This window comes from Penicillium longicatenatum (genome assembly GCF_028827895.1).
Source record: "Penicillium longicatenatum strain IBT 33135 chromosome Unknown contig_3_segment0_segment0, whole genome shotgun sequence".
Taxonomy (NCBI): Eukaryota; Fungi; Ascomycota; class Eurotiomycetes; order Eurotiales; family Aspergillaceae; genus Penicillium; species Penicillium longicatenatum.
The window spans coordinates 3,723,172-3,746,437 of record NW_026643121.1 but is presented as its reverse complement, the minus strand read 5'-3'; the positions used below and the strand labels follow the sequence as shown (position 1 = coordinate 3,746,437).

At 45.4% G+C, this 23,266-nt stretch overlaps 8 protein-coding genes across 8 annotated transcripts; 4 read left to right on the top strand and 4 right to left on the bottom strand.

The window, feature by feature from the left end:
* Window positions 1–1,199: 1,199 nt before the first annotated feature.
* N7484_006744 (uncharacterized protein) lies at window positions 1,200–1,970 on the bottom strand (the record flags this gene model as incomplete). The annotated part of the gene is made up of 1 exon (XM_057117162.1): window positions 1,200–1,970. One exon carries the CDS (start codon window positions 1,968–1,970, stop codon window positions 1,200–1,202), a length of 771 nt encoding a protein of 256 aa, XP_056973045.1.
* A 399-nt stretch (window positions 1,971–2,369) lies between these two features.
* On the top strand, window positions 2,370–3,196 carry N7484_006743 (uncharacterized protein; the record flags this gene model as incomplete). Its single annotated transcript, XM_057117161.1, has 3 exons — window positions 2,370–2,670; window positions 2,743–3,084; window positions 3,150–3,196. 3 exons carry the CDS (start codon window positions 2,370–2,372, stop codon window positions 3,194–3,196), a joined length of 690 nt encoding a protein of 229 aa, XP_056973044.1.
* Window positions 3,197–4,355: 1,159 nt separating this feature from the next.
* N7484_006742 (uncharacterized protein) lies at window positions 4,356–4,792 on the bottom strand (the record flags this gene model as incomplete). Its single annotated transcript, XM_057117160.1, has 2 exons — window positions 4,356–4,511; window positions 4,562–4,792. 2 exons carry the CDS (start codon window positions 4,790–4,792, stop codon window positions 4,356–4,358), a joined length of 387 nt encoding a protein of 128 aa, XP_056973043.1.
* A 475-nt stretch (window positions 4,793–5,267) lies between these two features.
* N7484_006741 (uncharacterized protein) lies at window positions 5,268–9,010 on the top strand (the record flags this gene model as incomplete). Its single annotated transcript, XM_057117159.1, has 6 exons — window positions 5,268–5,374; window positions 5,420–6,416; window positions 6,464–7,627; window positions 7,676–8,024; window positions 8,079–8,320; window positions 8,372–9,010. 6 exons carry the CDS (start codon window positions 5,268–5,270, stop codon window positions 9,008–9,010), a joined length of 3,498 nt encoding a protein of 1,165 aa, XP_056973042.1.
* Window positions 9,011–15,199: 6,189 nt separating this feature from the next.
* On the top strand, window positions 15,200–16,477 carry N7484_006740 (uncharacterized protein; the record flags this gene model as incomplete). Its single annotated transcript, XM_057117158.1, has 1 exon — window positions 15,200–16,477. One exon carries the CDS (start codon window positions 15,200–15,202, stop codon window positions 16,475–16,477), a length of 1,278 nt encoding a protein of 425 aa, XP_056973041.1.
* An 816-nt stretch (window positions 16,478–17,293) lies between these two features.
* Window positions 17,294–19,645, top strand: N7484_006739 (uncharacterized protein; the record flags this gene model as incomplete). The annotated part of the gene is made up of 6 exons (XM_057117157.1): window positions 17,294–17,532; window positions 17,587–18,073; window positions 18,125–18,260; window positions 18,315–18,468; window positions 19,177–19,402; window positions 19,454–19,645. 6 exons carry the CDS (start codon window positions 17,294–17,296, stop codon window positions 19,643–19,645), a joined length of 1,434 nt encoding a protein of 477 aa, XP_056973040.1.
* Window positions 19,646–19,709: 64 nt separating this feature from the next.
* On the bottom strand, window positions 19,710–20,546 carry N7484_006738 (uncharacterized protein; the record flags this gene model as incomplete). The annotated part of the gene is made up of 1 exon (XM_057117156.1): window positions 19,710–20,546. One exon carries the CDS (start codon window positions 20,544–20,546, stop codon window positions 19,710–19,712), a length of 837 nt encoding a protein of 278 aa, XP_056973039.1.
* Window positions 20,547–21,665: 1,119 nt separating this feature from the next.
* On the bottom strand, window positions 21,666–22,682 carry N7484_006737 (uncharacterized protein; the record flags this gene model as incomplete). The annotated part of the gene is made up of 1 exon (XM_057117155.1): window positions 21,666–22,682. One exon carries the CDS (start codon window positions 22,680–22,682, stop codon window positions 21,666–21,668), a length of 1,017 nt encoding a protein of 338 aa, XP_056973038.1.
* Window positions 22,683–23,266: the final 584 nt, after the last annotated feature.

Sequence of the window (23,266 nt, the reverse complement as noted above, 5' to 3'; positions counted from 1 at the left end):
TCAACTGATAGATCTTCTGAGCTAGAATCATTTTCATCAGGTCCTGGTCTGTGTCTTTTTGAGACCGATTCTGTCACTGCTTTCTGTTGGTCGCTGCTGTCCCTCTTTTTGCCTTTTCCGGAATCTATGTCCATGGGAACGTCTTCATTTTCTGTTACATACGAAATGGCATCACAGTTCCCAAAAAACGCATGAATCATCCATCGAATCACGAACGCAGTTGTCACAGATCCTGTCAAGTCTAGTCCCTGTCGATGAAGAGAGTACAAGTAGATCAATTGGGCGTCCTGGCTATGAGTACGGCTCTGGGGCATTCCACATCTCATGCCCACCCTTGCCGGGTATTCCATTTGCTTAATGCCACTACGATCAAGCTTACTAGCCGTCTTAAAACTTTCCGCTATATTCCCTATCAGGACATGTAGTGCAGGGGCGTTGTATGCGTAGTTTAATGGATCACGGGCTGTAAGCAAAGCATTGCGCGCAATTTGTACGTCGGGATCATTAGCTAGTATTTCGTTTATTTCAGGTGACTGGAATCCTAGGTTTTTAGATAGCAGGGCTAACTGGTATACAGACCATTGATTTGCCGGCACTCGATTTGGCTTTGCTAACAATTCACCTTCATCTCTTGGATCAGGAGGCATGTGGGGATAATTTCGGATGACGAAGAGCCAAACCTGCCTGTACGCGAGATCAAAGCATTTACTAGCAGATATCTTAATCTCTTGTAATCTGAATGCATCCATCTGGACTTGGAAGCTAGCTTGGCCGGAATCATTATTTGGTGGGGGTTGAAACATATATCTCATCGTCCTGGCAATTGAGTAGTCGACATGGGACAAGAGCCGCTTGAAGCAATATGAACAGCTTTCAAGGATCTTGAAATCCTCAAAGAAAGTGTAGAGTGATGGAACAAGACCCTTGAATTCACTTAGTCTTTGGGCTATGCCTACTCTTTCTGCTTCTGTGAAGGAACCGAAGGCTGCACCACTAAGCACACGGCCCTGTACCAATTGGAACTCATCAGACAGGGCATGGGGTCTTAAGAGTTGCAAAGACTGAACATCACCATCAGTGACTTTACAAAGTGCGTTTGTGTCAGAGCCCATGATATATAGCCATGTCGTGTATATCACCTCAAGATAATGGACTATTTCCTGTAAACGGAATTAGATCGATGGGCCGCTACACGGGGATCAACTCACATCAATGCAGTCGGATGCTATAATACGGGCCAGCAAACTGATCCGCATACCACGGCCCCACACTCCAGGAATGGCAAGTAATTTATCAAAACCGGCTCTCAAGGCTCGGTTTCGAGGGTTATCTAGCTGGTCTAATCGCTCACGACCTGTCTTAGAAAGCCTTAGATACCAGCGCTCTCGAAAATAAACATTTCCCTCGCCCTCATATTGTCTAATTTTTCGGTAAATTTGACCATCTGTGGGCAACGATTCGTTGGCATACTCGTCTAAAAGTGTAGCCCGTAGAGCTTCCCCAATATCTGCGAATATTAGAGCATGAATCAGTATGCGGATAGAAGTAATACCATCAAGATAAAGATCCACTGTCCACCAACGGTCATCGGGAAATAATGCTTTGCTCGCCGCTTCAATGCGATGCCGACCATGTAGTGCCTTCAATTGACCATTAGGAAAATTCAACAGGGGCGGTCTGTCTGAACTAGCATTCAGTAGGTCTGCGCGTGTAATTCCACTAAATGCCAAGGAGCCTTCAATGGCGTCATGTGAAATTATTGCTGGTATATGATTTTGTACGTCGAGCCGCGCGCATTGTCCAATTTTAAATATTTCTTGGAGCCGCTCGGATTTTCTTGAATCGATTCCATCGGGCAGAGCTGGCACAAAGCGAAGCTGATCTAAACTGACTTTTGCCGTGCCGATATACTTGCTATGACGTTCCAGAGCCAATGCAAGTTCGTGGTCGAAAGATACCGACGTGGACATTTTAAAATGAAATTTTATTATTATCCGGAGCTGGAGACATAACAGTATTTAACTTATTTGACCCGCGGGATTTTGATAAAGAATTAATCTCGGTAGGTACAAATTAAAGAAAGAGATGCATTCGACGGACCTCAGGTTCATTTAGGATTCATAAAGTTCACCAGCGGGAATGGAATAAAGACTAAAAGAGATTTGTGAATATCACTCAAGCCCCTATTTTAATTTCCAACGGTCCCAAACTCTAGTCAAGCAATAGGTAAAAGATCTCTCTAATTTAAGAGTTCCAGTGATGCTATATATTGGAGAATAGCCGGCAGCTTGACGCGTGTCTACGAATGTCACTTTGTAGATCACTGTAATCTACTTTGGGTATTGAAACCAGACGCGTATTGAGTGGAAATGGCCCCTATTCTGAGACTTGACACTTGTCTATATCGACTTTTTCAAAAGAGCAATCTTCTCATCCACGAAGATCCGTCAGGTAAAAATGTTCTCTCGGCTGGCATAGAGGGTGGAACGGCTGCCTTGACCGCAAATCAGGGAAAGAAATTGAATGACGTACTTAGTCAGATCATCAACCTCTGCAATGAAAATATCAGCGAGGTTGCGAATCAATACGACGCTGTGTGGAGTGAGCGTGAAAACTGGATTGAATATGCTCGAAGCCAGAAAATAAATGGTGTAGACCAGGCCTCTGAAAGTGAGATAGACAACCTAGTGCCCAATTTGACGGCCAATATGTGATGGCTGGCCACGACTAAAATTTGAACAGATATCAAGAAATTCACTCATGAAGTATTGCCCGACGCACCTGGTGATGCTCCCCTTGGTGACCCGATGACATCATCCATTCCACAGTCAAACGGCGAGTATGATGAAAATAATCATTCAATTAAGGACGAAATGGATGACTCCATTGGCATCCCCCCGTCAACAGGTGACCAGAGTCTGAAGTATGATAAAGACAACCGTTCAATTGAGGATGAATGGTTTAAGCATCATGACGCCCTTAGGATCAAGGGAGATGCCAAGGAGACTATCATTCTTTTCGAGAAAATATTTAAATACAAAGGGGGGTCTAAATCACACTACGGCGTACAAAGGAGAATTGGGGGTAAGTATTGTTTTGAAATGGTCAGTAAATTCGAAATCAGCATTGCAGTCGATGATTGGGATAAGCTGGAGCGCAGAATGATCATAACAGCGGCGACTCGAAATCCCGTTAGCAAGGAGACGTACGGTGGGTTGCATAAGTATTGGGGTACTGCATACATGGTACCCAAAGAGCGATATGTAGGACCTTGTAGGAGTCCTGCTAGCGAGTGCATTATGCAGATAAGCGGTAAAGATGGATTCACCGTCATGACATTTACCAACTTTGTGGGGCTGGAGGGATTAGAAAGAGCCGAAGAATATATCGAGGCAACATCTCAACGAGATAAGACACCGGCTCCCTGGAAAACCCACTCTCAGGTAATAAAAGTCAGAGATCCTGCTTGCCATAGACCAGAAAAGCCCAAAAGATCGACAAGGAATTATACAGTACTGCCGACGGAGTTGCCAAGTGGAGATAAAGACCTCGATGACAAAATATGTAGGATAGTAGAGGAAAAAACCGCATCTCTCAGAACAGATATGATTTCGCTCAATCAACGCCTTGATGTACTTACGGGGCTTATGTCCAAAATTGCGAGCAAGTTGGATGTAGATTAGTGTTGTGGCAAACTCTGGGAAGATTGTCTTTGTTGAAGTGATCATTTGAGTTAGTTTCGAGAGAGTCTATGTATACTCGTCCTAGTTTGTGAAATGCTTTAAGATCCTTCTCCTAAACATGTCGTCTTAAGTAATAGCTACTTGCTCGAGGTAGATATAATACCAATTGACTTTCCGTTCATGTTGCAAGTTATCTACGTAGAATATCTCCTTCTTGTGTCTTGGGTATTGGACCTTAATGGGAAGGAACCAAACATAAATTTGCTAAATTAGGGAATAGGTTCTGGGGCATTATCTGTCTCCAAAAGTCTGGAACATTGAATTACATAGCTACGTATAAAGTACCTACATTTTCTAGCGTTCTTGGTGTGGAATGTGTGGCCATGCTACCCATGTCGTGGTTTTGATCATGTCAATTTACCTATGGACTGGCTCAACTTGAGTAAACTTACACAAGTGGAAAGTCTAAAGTAGAAATTTACATTTATTGCAAATCAGATAACACTACATAAGCAGATTTGAACATTCCGATTAATACAAGGTGGAATTTGTCATGAGTACTGTAATAAAGAACAGAAAAAACCCTCTGACGGAAACAAGATAAATTGTCACAAGGAAATCAACCTATCATTCTATTCGTAGGTTCAGAAATCTACAAGAAGTGGACAATATTTATTCAATTTCATCGGCTTCTGCGCAAGCCCTGATAAGCTCCAATAGAAAATTCCAGTGGTCACTATCAATCCACATTTTTACTTCGAATTGGGTTACAATTCCCCGACGACGCACGACTTGACGTTGGCCGAGTATCTCCGGTGCAGGTTCATCCTGCATGTTACATGAGAAAAATGGCTCCTGTGGTCCACTCTTGAACTTACGTCTTCTTCGTCGGATGAAGTTGTAGAAATAATCTCTGGGGGCTCATATTCATTGTCCCCCGTGGCTTCAGATCCTTCATCCGGCACAACGAAAACACGATCCGACTCCGTTTGAGAGTATTCAGACTCGCTCTCGTCTTCCGTGTGAACGATATCAATGCCATCCTCATCAGCAAGCTCGAGAATACTCGGTAGAGCTGATGGTGTGATCCAGTGGGGCCCCTTATCCATTGCGGCGTTAAGAACTATGCACTCAGACGCGAATAAACCTAGAGAGTAGTTCTCGTCCTATTTGTGAATGGCATTGAAGACTTCAATTGCTTATAGTTATATTTCCATTTCTAAATAAAGTTACTTTTCGATGCTCCTAGAGAAATGGGTATCAGCCCAGGGTAGTATTAGAATGCCAAGTTGACTAGCTTTGAACACGGTGGGCCGACTTGTTGAACGAGCGCCCTCCATAGTAGACAAAAGATTACGCAAGGGGTTGAAGGTCATTAGTTCAACGCTCTGTTGCAAATAGACTTTCACACGGAGCGCACTATCGCCAAAGAAGAATATCATCTTCAGCGCCAACATAGGTTGCCAATGGCAGCGAGTGACTAATTACATATAATATGTGGAAACCTTCGCTTTCCTCAGGACCTCCATCTGATCAAGTTCCGCAATAGGTTTTATCTAGCTCAAACTATCCAATCACATCGACATGGCGGAAATACTTCCTTCCGCAACCCAGCAGCCAATATGTCTAACATCGGCCTGTGTGGCAAGTTGGAGCGACGAGGACGCTTTCAGAGAGCTTTACCAAAACTGGTACGGGACCCAAGTGTTGAAAAGGCACATACTAACCGGACGAAGGAAGGACGCTATCATGCAAGATCATAATTTGCCACCACTTGGCTTTCCAGTGGCAACAACTGAGACAGACAAAGAGATCCTCCTCATTGTTCCCAAACCAATTCCGACGGGGAGCACGAACCAAGCCAGCTATGCAGGCTTCATCTGCTTTAAAAAGGCGACAGGAGTGATTGAACTGACGAACTTTGATAGTCTTCTGGATACCAGATGCCTTGAAATTGGTTACTCGGCTAAGTCAGGGGATGTGCGCCTCATTGGTCATCACGGAGAAGGGTTGAAGCTGGCCGCGCTGGCTTTTTCTCGGAAACAATACCATGTTAAAGTATGCGCAAACAGCTGCTATTGGAATTTTACATTTCGCGGACGTGAAAGCCGAAATTTCTACTGCACCATTACTCCGGCAAGTCGGGAAAAGACCCACCGTCTAAAGGCCAAATTTGCGAAGAATGAAGAGGAAAACCTACCCAGGGAACTCATCGCAAATATTTGGCGGGATGTCTCTGTGGTGATTAAAAGAGACAGTGCAGTGCATCGACTGGATGAATATGACTTTTGGAGATGGATGCAGGTCACAATTGATATAAAACCTCCGCCCGGCTTGATTCGCACTCTGGTAGGGGATCTCATCCTTGATGAGGGGTACCGGGGGAATATATACGTGAAGGGCATACGCTATGCTGATTGTGGGAGTTATGACGGAGAGTTCAGAATCGGATACAATTTAGGAACCGGACTCATTCATCGTGAGCGATGCATTGGCATGTGTCCAACGACACAGCGTTGTATTACTGAGATTTGGGCACGAGCTATTGAAAAAGGGGCTGCGAATGTGGTAGCACTCTACTCTCAAATCTTGATGGAAACTCCAGACGCGATGGACGTCAGAAATTTCGAAGAACTGGTCAATAAAAGCACCGCAAGAAGTGTATGGGTCCATTTGCGAGAAGATGCCAAGATTCGTGGACTTTTCTATCATCCTCCTGATGTTGGCGAGCCGGTAAGCTTTTCAGCTCAATTTCTATGGTTATTTTTAATATAAATCAGGCAATACAGAATATACAAAGACGACTGGAGCTACAACCTACTTCGATGCCGACGTCCTTATGGAGACTCCTAAGGCAATTCAAGCTCATCAGCACTACGGATGAAGAATTGGCGTCTCGACTGAAAAGCTCAGGCAAAATTCAAATTCCTGACACGCTATTTTCTCGACAATTCGATCGTGCGTTAAGGGGTCTTCTCGCAGCAGAAGCGCAAACGCAGGAAATCCAAATCGTCTACGTGCAAGGATGCAAGGGCGGAATAACTCTTACCCTTGTTGAAGGTGCACTTTATGTGCACCAGCAATGGCTGGATCCGCAGAGTTCCCATGCAGATAGTCCTTGTCCGTTATTCAGTAAACAGGATGCTGAAAGCTGGTTTTTCTGTGACCATGTTATTGAGGATGCATACTTTGAGGTTCTGTCTTTGCTGCAAGAACACATCTTTGTCGTCAGCACAGAGGTTCCCGTCCTTCGTCGTAGGGGGCTACAAAGACTTCATGATATGCCCCGTGCTGTCCGTGCGAAGACAACCTCCGGCTCCGTTATCGTCCAGTGGGATGTTGGTCATAGCCATGCTTTTGCAGAGGCCTACGGTGCCTACATCCAGTACAGAGTTACTCTTCATGATATCCAATGTTTAGTTCAGAGAGACTCTTTGCTATACTCCAACTCAAGCTACTGCAGCTGCCCCACCAAAGACGTCGCACTTAATGACAAGACCGTGGCTTTCTACCCTTGTGAGTCTTCTATCACTTTTCCTGTCATTTCACGCAATTGCGAGGGTTCCATTTGTGGAATACCGCCAGCGCCTGTTCCAACGAACAGCAAATCCGACTTGAAAGACATGGTTGAAGTGCCGGTTAACAATCGATATACCCCGCATGGATCCATAGTGGAAATTGCGAACAGTTCGACAGGGACATCTGATCTGGATTGCTCAACGATGAGTGACTCGGTTTTTCTGGAACAAACTAGCCTAGATGTCACAGACAGTCTCTGGCCTGACCCTACCATCCAGTCACATGCGGAATCGCGGGTAATTGAACTCAAGAAATGGATGATAGAAGAGACGCAAAGAGAAAGGCTCACGGATTGGGAGACTTGTGGGTCCGTGCATGGACTACAGGGGCTATGGCCATCTCACGCAAGTGTGTGCGATGGACAGGTGAGATATTCAGCTACACTGGAGAATGCTGAATCTAATCCACATTAGTCTGTACCCTTGCAAACTCCTCAGTCTGCAGGGACAATAAAAACGCAGCAGTATCTTGGGGTAACTCTTAGCCGCTCGGGTGGCCAACAAAGATGTGTCTTGTTCGTTCACGAGATAATATTTCAGCCTGGCGAAGACAAACTTGTGCACTCTCTGAGGGCAACAAGATTTTCCTTTTTGTCGGATTGCTGCACGACATCCCCCGATATTGCCCTCCCTGGAGAGGTCGTTCTCCATTTCCACGACCTTTCTATCATTGGTGAAAGTGCAGATGCCGATATAATCCTATTTGAAGAACTTCTTTCGTGGGATCCCTCAACGGTAGTGAAGTTCGTGGATCAGCCTAGCTGTATGCATACTCCCTCATTGATGTTGAACGACCATTCCTGCTGATCATACCAAGTCTCCGCAGTCTGTCACGTCTGCCGTTTTGCTATCACAGGAGACGAAATTTTGACCGCGTCCTGGATACCGTTGCTACAAGCCCCGAGCCATGAAGGGGCAATCCCGCTTTCTCATCCACCGCCATGTTTCTCTGCCGTACCAATGGTTCGCGATATGTGCCCAGAAAAAATAACACATATTGGGGAACTGATTAAAATTGGACTCAAGAGAGTGTTTTCAATTTATAGTGATAGTCAGGAGGTAAGCCGCGCGGTCTCTCGCGAATTCTTAAAGTATTACTAATGCGATCAGGGGATTTTACCACGCGAGGCCGAACAGACCTTGATTATGCTTCATGCCGATGGCTGGGTGCCTGATTGCTCACCGAATGAGCTTGATGATGATGAAAATAACTCACTTGACAAAATCTTGTCCCCTTTTAATATGGTCAGAGGAATTCTCGATTCTGCGCAGAGGCCGGATTTTTTCGTCCTTGTCTTACCGCTAGCCATTTTGCACCCCTTCGCAACGTACAATCTGATGAAAGAAATTCTATTTCTGCTACGTCAGGAGTATTCAGTTCATCTTAAGATGATGCCCTCTGCCCTTGATGAGACAGAACGGATCTTTGTCGGTATTGTCGCGCCGCCTGGCACCGATCCTCGGGCGCTTGATCAAGCAAGCAATGAAGTGGTTCAATTGAGAGCCGGATTGTGCACCTTACCCGAGGAACGCGCTTCCTGGGAACCATCGTGTCTTGATCCACGATCCATCGAGACTTTCGATTGTGCTGATACTCTATCGGAACCAATGATAGCTGCTGGTCAAAAGCTCGGGGAAACCATACTTGATATCGTGAAAGCGGGCATGCAACATCCTAAAAGGCGAAGTACCTCTAGTCCACCTGGGGAATATCCAATGCCTCTCAAAAGGGCTAGACGTTTGGAGTGATGGATTTCTTTCCAAGTAGCAGCTACTCTGAGCAGGCCTTTTTCCTTTTCACGCAACAGACAATCAATTCCAATCGTATGCTTATGCCTAAATCAGAAACGCTAAGAATGAGAAAGTTTTCGGCTCTTGTTTATAGTGGAATGAAACAAAGCCATCAAATGGGGCTATTGCAACTTCTTGCGTCTTCTGGGCTTTCAAAGTCTCTATATAATATGGCGTAGTCATTATCGAATCAGCTTCCTCCGTACAGACTGCTTTTCTTTTGTCGGGCCCCATTACTAAGGTCTTAGCGCAAGACTTTTATTGATCACGCTATACCAAGTTGAGGGCTGTTATGTTGTGTGCCGTGTATGACCCGGTGCTTTGAATGTTGGGCGGAAAACGTTGATGATGTTGGCGGTGGAACTCCCCGAGCCTAGGAACGCCAATGCCTTGGGCTCGGGGCTTCGGCCGAAGGTTTAGGCTCTTCACTGCCTTCACAGCGTAAGCTCACATATACTCCCCCATAGCTTAGATATTATACAGTTACAGTTATTTGAATAATACATCAACACTTCCGTACACAGTCCCTTACCTCCTTACCATTCACTCCCTTTCTATCTCTATCTTCCTGACTGGTGAGTCCTCAAGATATATCTACCATAGATGACTACGGTACTCTATACTCAATAAGGAGCATTTACGACAGTCCTCAATTTGCTACGAACCAATCAATACACGATCTGCACAAAGGCCTTGGCACCGGGCCCCGACAAAAAAAAGCTGTCTGGAGGGAGGAACCTTATTTAGCCAGTGACTGACTGTACTAGTTACATTGAGTATGCAGTGCTTTAGCCACCTTCACGTTCATTCATGCATGCTACACATTCATTTTTGTGCTCGGCAGTGATTTAGAGGATATACTTTGTGTCCCCTGAAAATGAATGGGCGTATTATATGTGAATGTGTCTTTAGAGGGAGATGATTCCGAAATTATCTGACGGTCAAGATATCAGGGTTGACAAAGACTCAGCAATAATTCGTCATTTATTTTTGCTAGGTCCAGGTAGTTCCATAATTTTGCATTGATGGCAGAATTGTGCACTTATTCCTTTTTGCTGGTTCCCGGCTAATTGCTGCCACCGTATCTACCAAAGGGCTTATTGAAGTCCCACGTCTGCACTACCGGGGTCGCTAATGAACAGGGTAATTGTATTCTCAATTTATAATATCCATCCAGCCGTGAAGCTATAAAAAATACCTTTCGTCCTGTACAATCAATTGAAATCGTTGGTCTTATAATGTGAATAAGGCCACAGCTTCTAGTGATATAAAATTACATATGGTCATGGACAGACAACAAGCCTATTCGATCCTTTTTCTACGAATCATCCTAGACCATACATTGGCCCTTACACAGATCCAGAGATGTCTCTGTCTGCGGTATCTCGCTGCACTGGTTATAAATGCACCCAAATACAAACTTCGTTCCCAATTCCGAATTGGGAAACATGACGTAAGCATTCACAGCCTCGTAGTTCCTAACACCATATGGCTAAAATAATCAGAGCCTCGCTCGTAATTCGAAGATTAGAAAAGTTGGACGAGTGCGAAAATCAATATCGCCTCTGATTACAACTATAATCGAGCACCTTTGCACGAAGGAGAGTCAAGAACACACCGATAGGGGTTTGATGACTTTGGAATCTAAAGGATTTTCTGTTTCTTCTTATATTGGTGACAAGATCATTGGTAAATTGTTTTCACAGATGATCAAATCTAGAAGGTCGACAAAAGCTAATAGGGCACTTTCGGCCCTTATGTACATATTGTCTTACGTAGACAGTGGATGAATGGGACTTGGTCCATGTTTGACATGATAGGCTAAATTAACTTTGCGACATTCCTTCTTTCAAGTCCTTTTTGTTTAGGACTTTAGTCCTGCCCCAGTCTGTTTCATTAGTGGCGTGACTTGGGAATTGACCTGCTCGGGCTTTGGGTAGTAGAGTGCCTACTGATGTTAGAAAGAACTTCAAAAACAAGGTATAAGCCTACCAATTCCGCCTCCGTTATGGGCCATTGCGTGGAAGAGCTTGAATTAAAATAGTATATTTTGCCGGTGGTTTGCAGCTGGACCAATAGTAATACTTCCACAGGAAAGTCCTGTTTATATTCACAGGCTTTCTTGAACAGACATCTTCTTCGACGTAGCAATTGCTGTTTTTGCCTTCGGATAGCTGCCATCCCAGAATATCGATTTGTGATACAAGTAGCTTGAAACAGTCTCTTATATGAGGTGGCCGAGAATTGTGATATATGAGTAAGACAACGTTGAACGGTAACAGAATCCTCTGCTGTTGAACACTGAAATTGTAATGTAAGGTGACGTCAGACACATCATTGTGTCCCAAAGTTTGATGTTGAACTATGACAAGATGTTCCTACTTATAAGATGACTTCGGCTCGGATGAGGGACTTAGCCCAATAGCCCGCCCATTCTGTGACCATGATCCACTCTCAATCCTTCGGTCGACCAATACAAGATGACACGGCCGATTTCCAGGCACGTCTCGCTTGGCTGAACGAGCGCAAAACTTGGCTTTCGAAAATCAGGCAGAATACCCTTAGCAATCGATATCATGAAGATTGCGAGTACGAGCGCACTATGAGATCAATTCAAGATGAGCAATTTGTAAGTGGGACTTTACCGGACCGTTAAATGATTATTGAACAATTTTTAGAATATCCGCCAATATATTATTGTTCATCCACCACAGCCAACACGGCCCCTTTTACAACCATCACCGCTCGGGACTGGCGCAAACTGGGCCCACTTGCAACCTTTCAAGGAATCCTGGTATCCTGAGGGTCCTAGGACTGAGCCTATCAGACCGACAAGTGTGACTCGCGAACCTCGAAATGAAGCAACTCCCGTTATTGATGCTCCTCATTCACAGCAAATGCAAGCCGCTTTACCCCAGCCATGCCCGATCCCTGGATGTGAGACGACTTTAAAGACAACAAGCTCACTGGTCGGCCACTTGAAGAGAAAACACCCTGACCGTAAGTTCCCTTTTGAGCCAGAGTCTCACAATCGGACTGCAATCCTGCCTGCCAATTGGGCCCTTAGCCATCATGTTTGTGATAACCACAAACACATATCACCTGGGTCACGAAGCACTTCCGATACGGAGCCCCCAGAGAGCGCTCAAAGGCCCCCGAATGAAGGTTTAACGTCGATCTCTACAATTGTCAATTAAACTATTTATTTCAGATCGAGTTCAACATCCTTGCAGAATTTGTTATTCGGACATTGTCATTCACTTATTACTCCTACCTAGTACCACTCTGGCTAGTTGAAATTAGGTACACGTGGTCCAATATATAAGCTCAAGACAATCGCTAGTTCTGTGCACACTTAGGAATGTATAAATACCGCGTGAGCTGTTTCCGCTGCTACTTGGATACCTATAAGAGACGCAGTATTCAATAGTCCTGGATTGTTTCCTTGCAATGTCACATAATACGGGGGCTTCTGACAAGGTCAAAATAGATGTCTCATGAGACATCCGTTTCACCAATGAACATGTCACGATGTCCAAGCCATTACCAAGAACACTGGACCAGCTTCTGTCTTATGTGCATGCAAACAACTAACCTATTTGACAACGCGGTACATGCGCTCAGGCACTCATTTTCACCCAAGTGGATCTCCGGTCGTCATCCTCCAGTCGGTGTCGAAGCACCCCGATTCACAGGTCTTTATTCCTTCACCGTTGTCTGTAAATAGTCCTGGCAGTGACCCTCAAAAAGGTCGAGAGTCCAAATTTGGGTCCCTTCTAGGCGTTCAAATTGCGACCCCGGTTGGTATGGGGCTAAAAGCGGGCCTACTGTGGTGTAGATCACAAAACACGGTCGGTCGCTAGCAGAAAGACTATCGTAGTATGACGTAGAAACAAAACACTGAAGACTACTAATTGATTTGCAACACAATGCCTACGGACAGCGACATGCGCCCCTAGTTCTAGGATAGGGTCATCAATTGATGTCTTTTACAACTTCAGATGCAACTTCAGATGTGATTGGTTTTGCGAGAAGGCTGCATGCAGACAAAAGAAAGCTGTTTTATAAGCTAACGGCGCTCCGCGCGGAACTTGTTCCAAGTTTTGATTGGTCTATGCTCCTCACTCCCGGCTCCACTCTGGAGTACCATCGATCGGCTGACTCTGAGGACTGCGCCCGTAGTTCTACGAGCAATCGGGTTCCCGGAGCCTACTGATGCGTTCCTAGAGCCACTTCGGCTGGGTGGAGTTCTGGCTTACGGCTTCAGAGGCGGTTCGATCAGTATTAAGGACTCGCACGAGGTGATGAACCCACATAATCACAGTGTCGATCCCAGGAACAGTGCATGTGATGCCAGGAGCAACAATGTGCCCAGAAGCTTTCTCGTCAATCCTAGAGACGGATCAAAAGGCTCGGTAGCCTAATCCAAAGGATCCAGAGACGCGCAGCTCAGATCGTCACAGCGGCCTTTCGGACAACGGCTGGTGCGGCAGTGGACATCGAATCTCATCTTCTCCCGGTGCAACAACAATTCGAGCAAGCCACGTTGGAAGCCACAAGTTTGGGCCACACTTTGACGAATGATGCCAGCATACTGTATGCCATGATTTCATCGGCGTCTGGCGTTTGGAAACTGGCCAGTGTAGCCAACCGTCCGTTAGTACAGATTTTGAATGACGGGAAAGAAATGATTCGCACTTGGCCGTCGACTATCGTTTCCTCTCCAGGACTTGTAATTTGATATAGCCAATTCGGGATGCTTCAGATACTAGATCTCTTGCAAATGCGCTTGAGAAGTAAGCGGGAAAAATGATCATGATCTCTAAATAATATCTTCTACTGTGCCTGGCTTGTCTCAATCGCTTTATCCGAGACATATTCTCCCTGGCTGCACACTCCTCCTCGGTATCTGTCTAGTCCAATAGTCTGCAAACGCGCTCTAGACAGTTCTTCAATACTTGCTTTTTCAAGCCTATTCCTCAAAAAAATTCCAAACCCAGTATTCAATCCCATAGTGTGATATAAAAGACTGATCGTCCTCGACTGATCCTGAGTGTTATTGAACTTGCAAAGTCACCATTTTGCAGAAATTGAGAACATTTTGAAAATTATCTGCAGCCATGAATGCAGCACCTGCTCCAACAACTATAGTTGTGGGATCATCAGCTCAGGAACGCCGGAATGCTTCACTACCTGACATACATTGTTGGCCAATACGGGCGATCCGGGGCTTTTTAACCCCGCAGAGAATATCACATCTGCGAATGAAGGATGAATACGTATGTTGTCATCAAATTCTTTATACTAAGCTTCATTAACGGTGATGGGCATAGGCCATGCGCAGAGTGGGCGGAACTGTCAACATCGCTCATTACCACCAACACCAATGGGTCCGCTACTCGGGGTCATCTTCCACAAGAATATGCAACGCCAGATTGTATTTTCTCCCATATCGCTGGAGAAACCTTTCTTCAAACCACCCACGTCTCTTTTCCCGGCCTAGTATGCAAGCCGGGCAACGCCAATGGCTTTGTCCTGCTTTGTATCACTACGAAATTCCCAGCGAAGTCAGACATGACTACCTATGTCTTTTGCCCATGTATGCTTATGTATACTTTATTCGAAGTGGGTATATTGGGTATCAATGCACGGGAGGGCTCAGAGTTGAGTGTCGGTGCTGCCGTTATAGGGCCCGGTTATTCATCTACGGTAGATATACATAGACGTGGTCTTTCTTGGATTCAGTTTACGGTACATCGACAATATATATCGTGCTGCACTTGATCTAGGTGTTGGGGCACAGACCGAGTACAGTATGTAGTTTTCGAAATCAGTTTTACCTTTACACTCTTCACAATTGACTCATAAACTCTACTCTAAAACATATTACTAGTCTTGTAATGGTATAGTTGCTGATCAGCCATTCCAGATGAATTCCCAAAATGAACGGTGTATTTTAAATAACAGAATGGAGCCGTTAGTGTAATGTATTCACGAAACTTCAATACTCAAATTACAATACCTCTACCCACCTCCATATCCAATCCAGCATTTCAGAGTGGTATGTAATAATACAATCTATATATGACTAAGAGGATATGGATCAAAGCCAACCCCGCAATTCGTGGTATCTGTCTCACACTCACCATGATGGCAAATATACACAACCTGAGCCCAGAGATTGCTGCACTTATTGCAGAGTACCTTGAAGTTGACGACCTCTTTAATTATCGTCTAGCCTCTCGATATCTTACTGCATGCTCTCACCTGCTATTTATCAAGCGCTATTTTCACCAACGTGTCCACCTTCTGAGTCCTGAAGGCCTGATGACGTTATTAAACATTTCATGTCATCCAGATCTCGGCCCTTTGATCAAGTCCATCTATATTAGCCCGGACCATTTGGTTCCAGATTATTTGTGTCTTCCTGCAGTGTGTGCAGATCTCCTTCCCCGACCCATCTGGTGCTCCTTTCCTCAGGGTACGGTCGCGGAAACGGGCTGCGAAGGCTACTTGATCAGTCAGGAGAATTTCCAGAAAATGGGTTGGGAAGCGACTTGTTTGGCTCGAACCTTAAGAAAAGCAAGCAACTGCCATACCGTGGGCCTAAATGGGTGGGAGAGACCCTGGGGAGCCGGAATTGCGAAGAGGGAGACAGGATTCTTTCCTACATCAAGCACCGACTGGGACGATTCGAAATCCTTCATCAGACGAGCAATTCATGTCATAATTGGAGCTTTAGCTGCCAGCGAGGCCCAAATCACTACTTTGGACTTTGGCACCGTGCAGGAGCGAGTACACATGCATCCAGACATGTTAGACCTACCTGAATTCTGCTGGGATAAAGGTCTTCCTTGGATTACCTCATTGAAAACATTGAGCCTTGCCGTGGATTCTAGCTACGACGAAGACCCGGAACTCTGGGCCAAATCTTTGAGCAATTTTATCATGCAATTTCCAAGGTTAGAGAGTTTACATTTGTGTTTCGACACAGGCTTGGAACAAGCAGGATTTGCCGCACTAAAGCGAATATTGGCAGTACCAGGCATTCGGAATCTCGAGCTTTCGAATATCATTTGTTACCCAGAGGATCTTTTAGATTTCTTCTACGTTCATCGCAATACCCTTAAAGAAATTAGTTTGGACGCTATTGCGATTGATAAACAAAACGGAGGCTCATGGCAGTCACTAGTGGCTGGAATTCGCGATCGGCTTTCACTTGCATCTTTTGGAATGTCCTGTTGCCGCACAAGTGATGATTATGATATCTGGGTTGGAGAGGGTGATCATGATATATCAACAAATTTTTTGGTAACAGGCAGAGACCATGATTTATTCGATCGTCTCATTGATAGTATAAGAGAAGGAGTTGCAAAAGGACCCCTATCAGATGAGCTTTACATCATCAGAGGGCCTGTTCACTGAGTCTTATAGCTTAGAATGTGTACCTCAGTAAGGTCAACCGAGGTAGTATGCTTCCTTATTAGCCTTCCAGGGTTCATTATGGTACGCTAAGCAACTATCACTTTAGCATATCGTTCTCCACTTTCTCTCATATGAATATGACCGGAAGGTGTAACGGGTTGAACCCCACTGGGGCTTGCCTGGATAAGCCAAATGCATAAGGCTAATCTTGGACCCCATTAAGCGCAAACTTGATTCATCCTGCAGCAGAATGTTTGATCGCGGAACGAGTTGTCAAGCTCACGAAAGAATATATGACTAAGCCCATGTGACCTACGAGTGGACGCTGAGCCCCCATTCGTGTACATACTCTTCCCCTTCACAGGTGGAAGCCAGCAATCATAGAGATCAAACTTGAAGTGATTCTACGCAATTCTAAAGACAATACAGTATTATTATATTGGTTCCAGAACTATAGTACAGCCATATCATACACTTTTGCCGATCTTAGAAAGCGGTGATTAAAAGAAGATTAGTGCGTTTCGGATCTATTTTCCAGCAATCAAGTCCAAATAAAGCTAACTTCAAAAACTACTGTAAAAGCATTCATCAGGCGCCACTGGCGAAAATATAAAATGAGCCCGAAGCAAGGACTCGTATAAACCACCTAATATAGTAGTAAGGCTCACCTAAGAATTATGATCACCCACACGGGACTATCTAGCATATTTGAAACTTAGCAAGCACGTGACCCACGACCCTTAACTCGTGATCTCTAAGCCGCTAGCGTATCTCCCTCCCCAGCGACGTAAACAAATCATCTCTAATTCCTACTCTATGGCAACCAGCAACACCCCACCAGGGAGTGTGTTTATGCCTCCCACACCGCCGCCTACGGTAGAGAAGCCGTTATCTCAAAGTGCTCAAACCATAGTGAATCGCTTCCGCCGTCATCGCAAAGGCTACCGCCCAACCCCTTGGTGGGAGGGTCAACTCAAACCAAGCGGTTACACACAAGTTCTACATGCACTAGATACTAATAAATCCCTTCATAAATACGTTGATACTAAACTACGGTACGTTATATCGATTCATTAAATAAATTGATATATACTTAGCATTACGAATAGATACGATTACGACCCCAATCGCTCTCGCCTCACAATCCGAACGCCGAGTCCTCTCCATGATACGTTTTGCGCAAGAATAGTCGATGAAATATCGAGGCAATTAAGACAACATCAACAAAGCGATAGCCCAATCGCCAATTTCGCGCAGCAAGTCCAACATTTTGCCACGTCCCGAATCCTTCTACCCGAAGACACAAAAGACGGGAAGCAAACTTATATTAGACGGGAACCCGATGCATCCTTTGGACATCTCCAGGCATACTACCCTGGCGTAGTTTTAGAAGTATGCTATTCGCAAAAAAGCCGTCGTGTTGCCTACGTGGCAGACGAATACATTCTAAATACTGATGGAAGTATAAATGTTGTGGTTGCCTTTAATATCGACTATGAAGGGTCTAGGCGAGCGACTATTACTGTTTGGCGACCAGAAAAGATTATGGTGGATGGGGTGCAAGAGTTTCGGGCAACTGCCGTAATAAGTGCAGAGGTATGAGATATCTCATTCCATATCAAGAATCATGGTGCTAATAGCCATTAGCCATTTCGGACAGAGACTGGAAGTCCAATTAAGGATATAGCACTGCGACTATCACTTAGGGACTTCGCGACGGAGGAGCTCTCACAAGGTCTCATAGGGGTTAATGAAGAGATTCTCATCACATCGGAGCAGCTTTGTGATTTTCTTTTAAGCGCCGAGTCAAGGCAGCAAGCACTGACGCAACACCAAGGTTCCACCAACCAGGTTCCGCCTGGCTTTTTAAAGCGACGCCGGCCCAGAACCCCTCCAGAGCAGCTAAGCTCAGAAGAAGATATTGAGAGGAACAGAAAAAGTAAACGTGGGCGCCACAGCAGCGACTTTCACCCGAGCTCTTCGTCTAGTGGGTAGCTCGACAACACTAAACTCGTGCCGCATATATGTCTGCAAGTTATGATCGGAATAGACAAATTTTCCTCTAAGGATATGTCGACGTCCTCACTGTTTCGTGTCTAGTATAGATTGTTGATTATACCCTGGTAATCGATTTCGATAACAGTAAATTTCATCATCGTTCTTATGGACACTGTCTATTGAACAACATCAAGCCTGTCCTTTTTGGCTCGCACGCTGGAGCCCTCGATATTAATAGGTACGATATGTTGTGGGAGAAATTTCCCAAGCGCAGACTCCACGAGCGCTTCAAGAATCAGCTAGCCTTGTGTTATTGGGTTGGCGAAATTATGAGTTCTATATGAACCACAATGCCACGCTTGTCATGGCTAGGCAAGAAAGAGTACAGCGGAAGAGCCGATGCCGAGGCTCCTCTAGAATATGGTCAAGTACGGGATGTAAAGCTTTGCAGAAGATCCATAGACTTTCGGGACATGCTCTGGAGCAAGGAGGTCGGGCGTGTCTTAATCATTGACTACATTGATTAGAAAAACGGCACGGAGATGTTATTTCTCGGTGTCATGTGACTTGTGCCCAACTCCGGCTACAGATGTCCCACTTGGACTTCTACCCCTCCTGACCGCAGCATGAATGCGACCAAAATTTTACAAGAGGTGATTAAATGCCATGCCATATTGGAATGTTACTAATATTGATCCCAGACACTCATTTTTAGAACCGTCATCGCTCTTTCAAGAACCATTATCTTCGCGTCCGATGGAATCTCGCGAGTTACCTAAAGAGGCCAATGATGTCCGAAAAGAGATTAAGGAATTAATACCACGAATCACCGCAGTTGAAGAGGATGAGAGCGGAAATAAGAAGTATGGCGGGGACGCGCTTTTGGAGTTAATTACTCGTATGAAAGCCGCTCTTGATATTGACGAGGTAGGCATGATTATTATCTATTCCCGGAGAAATTCACACTAATTTTATTAGTCCTGGGAAGGACGCTTGAGATATTGGTCGAAGCGTACGAAACTAGATCTTCGAAGTCAAGCATACCTCATTCCAATACCTGGCGAAATAAAAGTGAACGGTTGGTTGTTGAAGGACGGATTCTTCGTACAAGTCAATAATGATGTGGGGGTGGGTGCGGATACGATTGTTCTAATTATTGCGCCCCGGTGATATTCTTCAAACCGAATCTATCGGTAATGTCATTATTATAGCTCGAATATTCCTGTCTTATTATTCAAATGGCTGAAACAGTCCTGCTGGGGGAACAAAAAGCATTCTGAAATCCGCTTGAAAATTCTGAAGTTTGATTGCTCTCCATTTCCCGGGAGCGACTGGCTTCTATTGACGATAGAAACTGAAACACAGCCCTGACTGGATCGAAATTCTTTAAAATATCATCCGAATCCTGGCCGAAATCAGAAGGTAGTGGTAACAGGTCATGGGTGGTTTGCGGAAGGCCCTCATGCATACTAGAATTGCTGTCCATAGTCCACGTAAACAAATGCCTCCGGTCAGTCGACGGGAGTGGCGGGTCATAGGTGGTTTGCGGGAGATCTTCAGGTAGTCGAGAGCTACTATTGTCCATGGCCCACGTATAAAATTGCTCATAACCAGTCGACGGAAGTAGCGGGTCATAGGTGGGTTGCGGGAGATCTTCAGGTAGTCGAGAGCTATTGTCCATGGCCCACGTATAAGATTGCTCATAACCAGTCGACGGAAGTAGCGGGTCATAGGTGGTTTGCGGGAGATCTTCAGGTAGTCGAGAGCTATTATTGTCCATGGCCCACGTATAAAATTGCTCATAACCAGTCGACGGAAGTAGCGGGTCATAGGTGGGTTGCGGGAGCTCTTCAGGTAGTCGAGAGCTATTGTCCATGGCCCACGTATAAGATTGCTCATAACCAGTCGACGGAAGTAGCGGGTCATAGGTGGTTTGCGGGAGATCTTCAGGTAGTCGAGAGCTATTATTGTCCATGGCCCACGTATAAAATTGCTCATAACCAGTCGACGGAAGTAGCGGGTCATAGGTGGGTTGCGGGAGCTCTTCAGGTAGACGAGAGCTATTGTCCATAGTCCACGTATAAAACTGTCCCTGGTCAGGCGACAGGAGTATGTCCTGGGAGGTCTGCTCATTCCTATAAGCTTTTGGTTCATTCAACGCACTATTGTCAGACTTACTTTCGAGCCAGACGTCTCCATTCTCCTAGAGAGATTACTTTCAGCGTCGATGTAACACGTATCACCCTGCAAGTTGCATGGACCGGAGTTGTTCCCTTGCTGCTGACTGTTTGGATAAAAAATTTTGTCGGCAGTATCGTTGGACGAGGATGATATTTCCATGGCCGGAGGTATCTCAGAGCCTAGAAATTGCATTCCGTATGTCCCAGGAGGAAGGTTTGCTGCGGTTGGTTCACGATCTTCATTTTCTGAAAAATCATCGGCCACGGTGATTATGGGAGATGAATGACGCCTTATATCACTCGTCGGAGAAGAAGAAAAAGAAGCAGAATCTGGTGTGTCATCTTCTCGGAAATAACAGGATTGACTAATTTGTGACTGAGCAGGTGGTGCGGTACTCGTCACAGGGCTAGAAGAACCTGGATTCTCTGTGGAAGTTGATATACTGGCTGAATACTCTTCGAAGCGGTCATCAATATTGCAATCGAAAAGCGAGTTGGGGGGTGAAGATTCGGAAAATCCGGATGTGGTTTCATTTGAAGGATCTAGTCCATTTGGAACGTCGAAAGATTCATCTATGATCGTCAAAACTGAGATTGAAATATAGTTCAAGGCGTTTTACCTTCTGACCACGCAGGTGGCGAGCTCCGACAGCGCCTTTTCGAAGAGTTATCAGGATTGCCTTTCTTTCGTTTCTTAGGGTTTTCCGCGAGAAAAGTTTCAAGATAAGAAAGCTCAAGCCTTTTATAAACAGAAGGCTCGTATCCCAGGCATTTGCAAATAGAATCTAACCTATAGTGAAGAACGTTAACGAAAAATAGCAAGCCACTTTAGATAGATGGCATACGGTACTCGACCTTGGTAGATCCTTTGTATGATGGAAGGAATTGCGAGGGGGACTGATGTCTCTGGAAGACTATTTGGGTCCTTCAACCCCTTTGTTAACTCATCGGGTTTTATAGAAAAATCGGTGAGTTCTTTGAAAAAGTTGACTTGACGCTTAGCTTATTAGTCACCAGTTAGCTTTTCCACCATACTCTCGAGTGGGGTTCATACCAACGTAAACGATGTCCCAGCTACGGAGACCCCACTGAGTCCGGAGTAAAAGATCAATGACACGGTTCGCCCATTTGGCTCCACGAAGTCGTGCCATTAGAGGCCTTTTGCCGCCATCAGTCCCAAAGGCCATTCTCATAGCTTCGAAAACGATTTTTTTGGCTTCACGTTTCTTTTTCTTGGTACGACTGAGTTCTATTTCAACTGCACATAGCGAACAAAAGACAAGCTCTCGGAAGCACGTAAATGGGCGCTTTTTGGTGTCCGTCAAGGTTTCCGTTCCTGAAGGCCGCATGGACATGCCGTATTCGAGCACGACGGAAGATTTAGGCGGCGTCTCGGATGATGATAGGTTGTTGTCCTCTGAGGGAACAATGCCTGATACTAAGTGAAGGACGATCTCTTTTCGTTTGGCATCTTGGACGGAAGTCCACTCTTTCCAGTCGTCAGATTTGGGTAGATCATTGATAGAGGACGTGAACGAGGATAAACGTTCTAATTCGAGATTTTTGGTCTTGCTATTCTTGGCGGTTTTCTTTCCATTTGCTGGGTCGTTTCCATTTGCTGGGTCGTTTCCATTTGCTGGGTCGTTTCCATTTGCTGGGTCGTTTCCATTTGCTGGGTCGTCTCCATTTGCTGGGTCGTTTCCACCCGCTGGTTCATATGGAATAAATTGCCATGTGTCACTATTATCATGTTGGCTCGATTGACTGTCTTCACGACTTTCAGAGGGTACTCCAATCCTGTCGCCACAATTGCCTTGGAAACTGATACGGATGTCTCTGGTGTAACGGGCGGGGTTTTGACAGACCTCGCATGGTCTACATTGCCCAGTCATACGATGGTGGCTTTCTTGATGCTCTAGATAACAGGAAGTGCCGTGGGCGCTCTCAAGTTCAGCAACTCGTAGTTCAAGGTGCTTAGTATAGGTAGCATCGTCACCCTCACATCGAATCAAGCGCTCATGAGTCATTGAGAATAAAAGGTAAAAGCTGGGACAATTCAGGAAGAGCTCAAAATCCCCATCAGCTGTAGAAAGCTGCTTTGGATATCCGGGGGGAGGGGAAAGGAGACGGAAGAGCTTGGAAAGGGCGGGTCCGTGCGACGCGCTGAGGTATGCGCCTCCCCCCCCTCCTCCCCTCACTGCACGTTCATCACATTTAAAGGACCCATCGCACCATCTGCTACAAAATATTACTTTCCATCTTCTACAACACGCTTATGCACCATTTTAGGATCCTTTTGCTCCCATTCACGTTCGACAACATTGCAGCCATTATACCATAGTGGGCAGAGACTATTTCTTGTCTTGATAAGGCGATGGAGGGCGACCACGATTCTCCAGCTAGGTGTCTCTGATCCTGATGCATGAGAATGCTGATATCATGAGCACGCTAACCGGATTCAAAAGGGCCAGAATCTGGCACTTTCGAATTCGGTTAGCGTTACTAAGCTACAATATGACATATGACAATAGGACTAGAAGTCCGAACGCGCCACAGGGAGAGACTATCGAGTGTGGGATTAGATTGCTGACATAAAGATAAACTGCCGATC